The 9,536-nt window shown below is 35.5% G+C and overlaps 1 protein-coding gene across 1 annotated transcript; it reads right to left on the reverse strand.

The window, feature by feature from the left end:
• Positions 1-2,662: 2,662 nt before the first annotated feature.
• Positions 2,663-5,606, reverse strand: LOC109112083 (mitotic checkpoint serine/threonine-protein kinase BUB1 beta-like). Its single transcript, XM_042778149.1, has 3 exons — positions 5,415-5,606; positions 3,303-3,418; positions 2,663-2,908 (listed from the first exon to the last, which is right to left on the reverse strand). Exons 1-3 carry the CDS (start codon positions 5,604-5,606, stop codon positions 2,794-2,796), a joined length of 423 nt encoding a protein of 140 aa, XP_042634083.1. The 3' UTR covers positions 2,663-2,793.
• Positions 5,607-9,536: the final 3,930 nt, after the last annotated feature.

Genomic DNA, 9,536 nt, shown 5'->3' on the forward strand with positions numbered 1-9,536 from the left:
AAGAATTATTACACTCTCAGAAAAAGAAAAAAAAAGGTACAAAAGATGTTGTCGGGTTGTTGTGGTTTTTAAAAAGGTACACTTTTGTATTTTTTGTAGTTATTTGTATTTTTTTTTGATATAAATATGTGGTCTTGAGTTACAAAGGTGTGCCTTTTGAAAAGGTACCGCCTCGGTGACAGCTTTTGTACCTTTTTTCTAAAAGAGTGCAGAATCTGTGCCAATATCATGGTCCATAACTATACCTGCATCACTTGGCCATTGAGTGTAGTTTGGGCTCCTCCTCAATGCATTTTAAATATGTTATCATGTGTCAAACAGACTGGATGTGTGTATGACACATGATAACATATTTAAAATGCATTGAGGAGGAGCCCAAACTACACTCAATGGCCAAGTGATGCAGGTATAGTTTAAAAAAAAAACATGACACATACACACATCCAGTCTGTTTTTCTTCATTAGTAACATGCAGCTATAAAGGAGGTGTTGAATTTTATCTTTAGCTTCCTGCATTCTTTCTCATCATGTAGACAACAGGTTAAGTACAAATATGAATAAGAGCATATATAGTGCATACATTTAGTAAAATGCTTCTCTTTATTATTCTTTTCTAGCTGACTGATGAGCGCATCTAACACTTCCAGTCTCTCAAATAAGGAACAAGATACAAATGGCCTGATTCTCGTCACACATGCTCAGTTTAGCCCTTATTCCACACGTGAGGAAGCAGAGCCCTGTGGCAGACAGCAGATTTAAGAGAAAAACTCATTTTGAGGTAATTATACTTCCCTTTATAGTCCCTGCTTTGTAGTTAAACTCACCAAAGTTCAATTATGTTTATTGTGTGTCTGTGTAGGTATTTGTCATGCAAGATGTTAGTGCTGATGTTTTGGCTGTTAGCTGTAAGGTGAGTTAGTTCATGGCTGCAAGACTCTGGTCTCACACACACACACACACACACACACACACACACACACACACACAGATGCACACACCACACAGATACAGACACACAGATGCACACACACACACACACACACACAGATGCACAAACACACAGATACAGACACACAGATGCACAGGTACACACACACACACACAGAGATGCACAGGTACACAGACACAGACACACACACACACACACACACATGCACACACACACACACACACACACACACACACACACACACACACACAGAGATGCACCAGAGGTACACACACACACACACACACACACACACACACACACACACACACACACACACACACACAGATGCACAGACACACATACACACACACAGATGCACAGGTACACACACACACACACAGAGATGCACAGGTACACAGACACACACACACACACAGATGCACACACACACACACACACACACACAGATGCCGGTACACACCACACACACAGATGCACACACACAGATGCACAGGTACACACACAAAAAAAAAGATGAAAAGGATGCACACATACACACACACAGATGCACAGGTACAGACACACACACACAGAGATGCACAGGTACACACAAACACACACACACATGCACAGATGCACACACACACACACACACACACCACACACAGATGCACAGGTACTCAGCTCTCAAAAGAGCAGGGCGCTTATACACACACACAGATGCACAGGTACACACACACACACACAGACACACACAGACACAGATGCACAGTACACACACACACACACACACACACACACACACACACACACACGCACAGGTACACACACACACACACACAGAGATGCACAGGTACACAGACACACACACACACACACACACAGATGCACAGGTACACACACACACACACACACAGATGCACAGGTACACACACACACCACACACACAGATGCACACACACACACACAGAGATGCACAGGTACACACACACACACACACACACACACACACACACACACACACAGATGCACAGGTACACATACACACACACACACTTGTATTAACGTTTCTCATTGCTATTTTTAGTTTTAACTAATGTTAATTAGCAGGACCTTGTTGTAACATGCAATCAAAAAATGCACTCATGAAAACATGAAAAGAGTTTGAATGAACTAATGATAACTGCAGTAATGGTGATTCATGCAGTTCATTGTCTTACAGCAGAATGGGTGTCATTTTGGTGATCTACATTGATTTTCAGGTTTTCAAAGCAACATGAATCAATAATGGAGATTCAAAACTGTCTAATAATCTGAACCCAAAATACAGGTCTATTGAGGCCAAAAAACAAAAAACTAAAAGCTTTGAGTAGTGCTTGCCAACGAAAAACATTAGATTTCATCACACCACCTAGTGGACAGGTGGCTTTTTTTTAATAATATATATTTTTGAATATTTATTTGAATTATTTGTATAGTATTTTTTGAATAATATTTGATTAATAAAATAAATTAAAAAAAATTGTATCTCTAATATTTTATCCAAATTGCAGAATTTCATAAAAAGCAATGGTACTGATATTATTTAGTGTCATAAACCCTTTATTCATTATATAACACAACCTCATTATTTAATAAAAATTATCTTCTCAAAGCCTACAGTTTTCAGATGCTCTAAATTGCTGAGATTAAACAGATTTTCTTAATTATTAATCAAAAAAAAAAACAAGATTACGTTGTGAAAATAGTTTATTAATGTGTAAAAAGCACTATATAACATTAATTTCATAGCCACCAATTCATAATCGGTGCTGTTCTTTAACAAATGGCATTATTTTACAATGCATGAGTGCAGCTTGACTTCACAAGCTGTTCCTCACGTTACTGATGAGCTCGGACAGAACCAGCTCCGAAGACTTTTCCTCTGGATTCAGAATCATGTGGAAAAAGTTCTTCCATAACGGCTCGACGGGAGAGATTTATTAAATAAAGGGTAGATGGTAGAATTTTCATCTGGTTTAATATACCTGTTTGTTATTTCACCTGCATGCATGTGTTAAACTCACAAAAAAAAAACATTGCATGAAAAAAAAAAAAAAAAAAAAAAAAAAAAAAAAATCACATTATTAATATTACATAACTGTGATATAATTTGCATATGTTAAAGGCAGCAACAAATATGATAAAAGGTATGCACATTGATTTTTTAATTTTTTTATTACAATGATGAAAATTTTGGGTAAATGTGCTTTATTCTCATGAAAATATATACAAAAATATCCATAATTCTCTGTATGCTTTCTCCTGATTTTGGGGTAAAATATGGCGTGAACATGTTTTTCTGTGCAATGATGACAGATGATGTTCTTACCAGTGCTGAGATCCGGATCCTTCATCTAAACTCCAGGCCGAGTTTTCCTGAGTCACTTTCATTGGCCGATCAAACAGCAGCATGTGAACGATTTCTGCAACGCTGATCAGATCGACCTGTCGCAAGAGAGCAGAAACAACCGCAGAGAAGAAATGCAAAGATTACTGCTTTTTACACAATTTAAGCATTTGAATATTCACTACTGCATGAAATAATGCTGAACCCTCAGCAGACTGAATATAAAAATAATTAAATTAAATGAAAATAACTTAAAAAAAAAAAAAAAAAAAAAAAAAAAAAAAAAAAAAAAAAAAAAAAAAAAAAAAAAAAAAAAAAAAAGAGATTCATAAAAAAATTAAATGCAATAGATAAATACAAATAAAAAAAATAAATGCATAAAATTGCGTATATAAATAAATAAACACACATAAATATGAATATACAAAAATAAAAATACTCATTTTAATAAATACAAAATCAATATAAACATCCAAGTATAATAAAAATATAAATAAATTAAATAAAAATATATAAAGTTAAATGTATAAAAAGTTAAATACAAAATGAATATTTCTATATATATTTATAAATAAAACTATAAATACAATGGAGGAGGCAAGTGCCTCAAAATATTGGATGAGAAGAAAAAAAAATTGTAGCACAAAAATAAAAATGTCAATATTACAAACATAACATTCTAAAGAAACCGTGTCCAACAGCGACACCCGCAGGTGAAGTTACGTCTCGCTCACCTCCCCTGAGCCCAATGAGTTTTAACAGAACTACTAAAGTGTGCGGTGGGTTTGGTGGGGGGTAATGAAGAATGAATGGAGGGGAAATCACGTGATATCACGATATGATTGGATCTGACTGGTTATGTTCAGCTGTGATTGGTTCATGCGATAAATCCCGCCTCTTGTGTTCGTGCGGGTTCGCAAATCAGTCTGAATGAACAATATAACGCCATTAATGGAAATACTATTTAAAATAATTAAACAGCTCATACACTTAGATATATAATCACTTTGTTACGTCAAAATAAGACTTGAAATAAACTGAAAACATGATTTAATCAGCTTTAAAGTAAATCAATATTTAACGAGCTTTGAAGACTGATGATCCGAAAACATCAAAAATAGATAAACGTTAACTATTATAATAGCTGAACATAAGTTCACAAATAAAATATATTGTTTAAATTGTTGCTGCCTTGAGTTATTATATTTTGGAATAAATGTAAAATGTTTAAAAACACTAACGTGATGAGATTCATACTTGGCTTTAATAAACAGAATTTTGATTACTTTTGATTAAATTAAATATGGAATAGAATTGATTTTTTTTTTTTTTTTTTTGTTTTAGTTGTTTTTTTTTTTATTTGAAAATGTGACTGGGACATGAATTTACATTTGAATTTAAAATAAATGAATAAAAAAAATAAAAACACACACATACATACAGGACATATAGCACATATATATATATATATATATATATATACACACACTATACATATACACATATATATATATATAATATCTATATATATATAATATATATATAGAAAGTTTACATATACATAAATAATCAATAAAAAAAATCAATTAAAAAATAAAAAACTAAAAATATATAAATAAAATATAAAATTAAATAAAATATCAAAAGAAAAAAAAAAAAATAAAAAATTCAATATATAAAATAATAAATAAATAAAATATAAAAATAAATATAAAACCAAACAAATAAATATAAAGAATAACTAAATAAAAATATAAAAAGTAAATATAAAAATAAAATAAATAAAATATAAAAAAAAATAAATATAAAAATAAAAAAATAAATAAAAATATATAAATAGATATAATATATATATTATATTATATATATATATATATATATATATATAAATCTAAATACTTTATTATCTAAATACTTTATTTATATATATAATATAATATATAAATATTATAAATAAGATCATAGATCACTTGATCTTTTTATCTCTTAGCAAATCTCTTATATATATATATAATATATATTATATATATATATATATATATATATAAACAAATAAATAAAATAGTTGATTAAGTAAGTTGGGGATGAATGTACCTGATAAGGCGAGGCAGAGGGCGACAGGAGACCCTGCTGTATGTATTTCTGAGCAGAAGGAAGAGCTCGTGCTGATGTGACGTCAGTCTGGAGCCGCAGATCCACGGAGTTTGAGAAATCTAGTGCTGTGATGCCACTGCAGACACAAATACAGGAGATCAGGTGATAAACACGCATCAATACAAACGCCATCCATCAGACGCTTGCGTGTGCATGTGTTATATTCACACACACACCTGTGGTAGAAGTACAGCGACTCTGGCTTCAGGCCTCCGTGCACCACTCGACAGGAATGAAACTCTTTCACCAACTCCAGCAACAGAACCACGAGCAGACAAACGTCCTCTCTAGCAACCGGCTCAGCGAGAAGATCCTAAAGATGCAGCGACGAAGACAGAGAGGTTTGACGGAGGACGTATGAGCGCGGAGGATGAGACGGGAGCGGAGCGAGCCCAACCTGAAGGGTGTCTCCGTGAGGAATCCTCCAGAGAGTCACGCAGCCGTTCTCAAACACATCACAGCAGATCTGGACGTCACGCGCCGGCCCGTCACATGACCGGCGAGCGCTGAGCTGCGAGCTGATGAAGAAATCCCACGGCACTCCGGAACAATCCACCTGTTACAGGAGACGTGAGAGGAAACGCAGGGAAGAACAGACAGGAAGTTTAAAAACTAAACTAAAATGAAAGAAAAAAAGCAAACAGAAATTAGAAATCTTGCCTAGACAACTAACTGAAGTACTAAAGTTACTAAAACTGAAATAAAGGTTATGTAACAGAATATATATACAGTACAGGTCAAAAGTTTGGAAACATTACTATTTTTAATGTTTTTGAAAGAAGTCTCTTCTGCTCATCAAGCCTGCATTTATTTGATCAAAAATACAGAAAAAAACAGTAATATTGTTAAATATTATTACAACTTAAAATAATGGTTTTCTATTTGAATATACTTTAAAAAAATAATTTATTCCTGTGATGCAAAGCTGAATTTTCAGCATCATTACTCCAGCCTTCAGTGTCACATGTAACATCCAGTATATCACATGATCATTTAGAAATCATTCTAATATTCTGATTTATTATGAGTGTTGGAAACAGTTCTGCTGTCTAATATATTTGATGAATAAAAGGTTAAAAAGACTGCATTTATTGAAAATAAAAAAAATTCTAATAATATATATTTCTAATAAATATTTTCTTTTACTATCACTTTTTATCAATTAACACATCCTTGCTGAAATAAAAGTATTGATTTTATTTAAAAAAAAAGAAAGAAAAAAAAAAATACTGACCCCAAATTACTGACCAGTAGTGTATATTGTTATTACAAAATATTTATATTTTAAAAACATAGCTTCTTTTGTTTTTTTTTACTTTTTATTCATCAAAGTATCCTAAAAAAGTATCACGTTCTGAAAAATATTAAGCAGCAGAACAGAACTGTTTCCAACTTTGATAATGAATCATCATATTAGAATGATTTTCTAAAAGGATCATGTGATAATGATCCTAAAAAGTCAGCTTTGCATCACAGAAATAAATGATATTTTAAAGTATAATACATTTAAAAACTATTATTTAAATTGTAATAATATATCACAATATTACTGTTTTTTTCTGTATTTTTGATCAAAATAAATGCAGGCTTGATGAGCAGAAGAAACTTGCTTTCAAAAACATTAAAAATAGTAATGTTTCCAAACTTTTGACCTGTACTGTATATAATCAAAATGATAAAGTCATATAATTAAAACATCTGACAAAATGCATATTTACTAAAATCTAACTTAAAACTAAAATACTGAAATTACTACCAGTCAAAAGATTTTTTATATTTTTTAAAGAAGTCTCTTCTGCTCACCAAACCTGTGTTTATTTGATCAGAAATACAGCAAGAGCAGTAATATTGTGAAATATTTTTACTATTTAAAATAATTGTTTTCTATGTTTACATATCTGTTAAACTGTAATTTTTTTTTGTGATCATTGTTTATGTGTTTGCTGGTTGAGAGATTTTTTTGATTATTATCAATGTTGAAAACACTTTTGTAATTTTTCCAGGATTCTTTGATGAATAGAAAGATCAGCATTTATCTGAAATAAAAAGCTTTTGTAACATTGTACACCTTTCAAATGCTTGGAGTCTATCATTTTTTGGGAAAGGAATTATAGAAATTAATACTTTTATTTAGCAAGGATGCTTTAAATTGATCAAAAGTGATGATAAAGACATTGTTACAAATAAAATTATATATATTTCAGATAAATGCTGTTCTTCTGAACTCTCTATTCATCGAAGAAACCTGAAAAATTCTGCTTATTTGCTATTATTAAGTTGTATTATTTATTTGTTACACTCCCAACCAAACATTTGAAAACACTGCAACTGTCGAGCACTACCTAGGGCCCTTAAACACGTGTGTCACCTTCAGAAAGACAGCAGCGGTTCCGGACGCACTACCTAGGGCCCTTAAACACGTGTGTCACCTTCAGAAAGACAGCACACACACATCTCTCCAAGCCAGAGTGTGCGGATAAACTACACACATTACTCAGACTAGGATTGACCGTACACACCAAGGAGTAGCGTCCAGATACCCAGAGCAGGACATCGACACACACACCGTCGTCAGCCAGAGACGCTCTCCTCCCTGACAGACCACCAGAGACCCCACTTCGGCAGACAGATACAACCAGACACACTGATGAAGAGACAGAGACTAACAGCACAAACACAGAGACAACCACAGACAGCTGACGCACACACAGACAGAGACACACCAAACACACACCACACACAGACACACACAGACACACACACAGACACAGAGAGACAGAGCCAACACCGAGACAGAGCACACATCACCACACACACACATAGGACACCACACACAACTACAAGAGAGGGGAGCACACACACACATGACATAAGCAACACAGCAGAACGACGACACAGACGACAACAACAGAGACACACACACACACACACAGAAGACCAGACCACACACAGAGACAGCAGAGTCATACACCACACACACGACAAGACACAACACACACACCACACACAGACACACCACACACAGAGAGACACACACCAGACAGACAGAAGAGACACACAGAGACACCACACACACACAGACAGAAGACACACACAGGACAGAGACCACACACAGACTAGCAGAGGCCCACCCACACTGACAAGAGACCACACACACACACCACACCACACACACACACACAGACAGAGACACACACACGACAGAGCACACCACACACACTCACACACCCACACACACACCAGACCAGGACAGACAGAGTACACACCGACACAACACAACACACACAGACAGCGACATCACACACAGACAGAGGACACACACACCACCACCCTGACAGGGCCACACAGCACACACAGACACGAGACACAAACACAGAGACACACACACACAGACACACACACACCGACCAGGACACACACACACACACACACACACACACACAGACAGAAGGCACACCAGACAGAGACACAAACACAGACGAGACACACACACACACAGAAGCAGACTAGAGACCACAGAGACACCACACACACAGACCAGGTAGACACCCGACAGACAGAGGCACACACACAGACAGAGACCACACACACACGATACAGACATGACAGACACCCACACAGACAGAACACACCACCAGACAGAGACAGAGACCACACAGACAGACAGAGAACACAGAGCCCAACACACACCAACAGACAGATACCACACAACACAGACAGAGACACACACACAGACAGAGACACACACACAGACAGAAGACACACACACACCCCACACACACAGGACAGAGACACACTACAGACAGAACACACACACATACCAGACCACACACACACAGAGGACACACAACACAGAGAACAGAGCAGAGGACACACACACACAGACAGATACACACACACACCCACAGGAAGAGACACACACACAGATAGCACAAAGATGGTCAGACACACCACCAGACAGAGACACACACAGACAGAGACACACACACAGACAGACACACACACAGACAGAGACACACACACAGACAGACACACACACAAGGACAGACACACACACACAGA

This window comes from Cyprinus carpio, chromosome A20 (genome assembly GCF_018340385.1).
Source record: "Cyprinus carpio isolate SPL01 chromosome A20, ASM1834038v1, whole genome shotgun sequence".
Classification (NCBI taxonomy): Eukaryota; Metazoa; Chordata; class Actinopteri; order Cypriniformes; family Cyprinidae; genus Cyprinus; species Cyprinus carpio.

Excerpts from the sequence above, each read along its gene's own strand:
- LOC109112083 (XM_042778149.1), bottom strand. The coding sequence starts at position 5,606 with ATGGCGTTTGTATTGATGCGTGTTTATCACCTGATCTCCTGTATTTGT. Across the intron at positions 3,419-5,414 it reads CCTCTGCCTCGCCTTATCAG|GTCGATCTGATCAGCGTTGC; the intron begins GTACATTCATCC and ends CTCTTGCGACAG. Across the intron at positions 2,909-3,302 it reads GGATCCGGATCTCAGCACTG|CTCTCCCGTCGAGCCGTTAT; the intron begins GTAAGAACATCA and ends TATTTAATAAAT.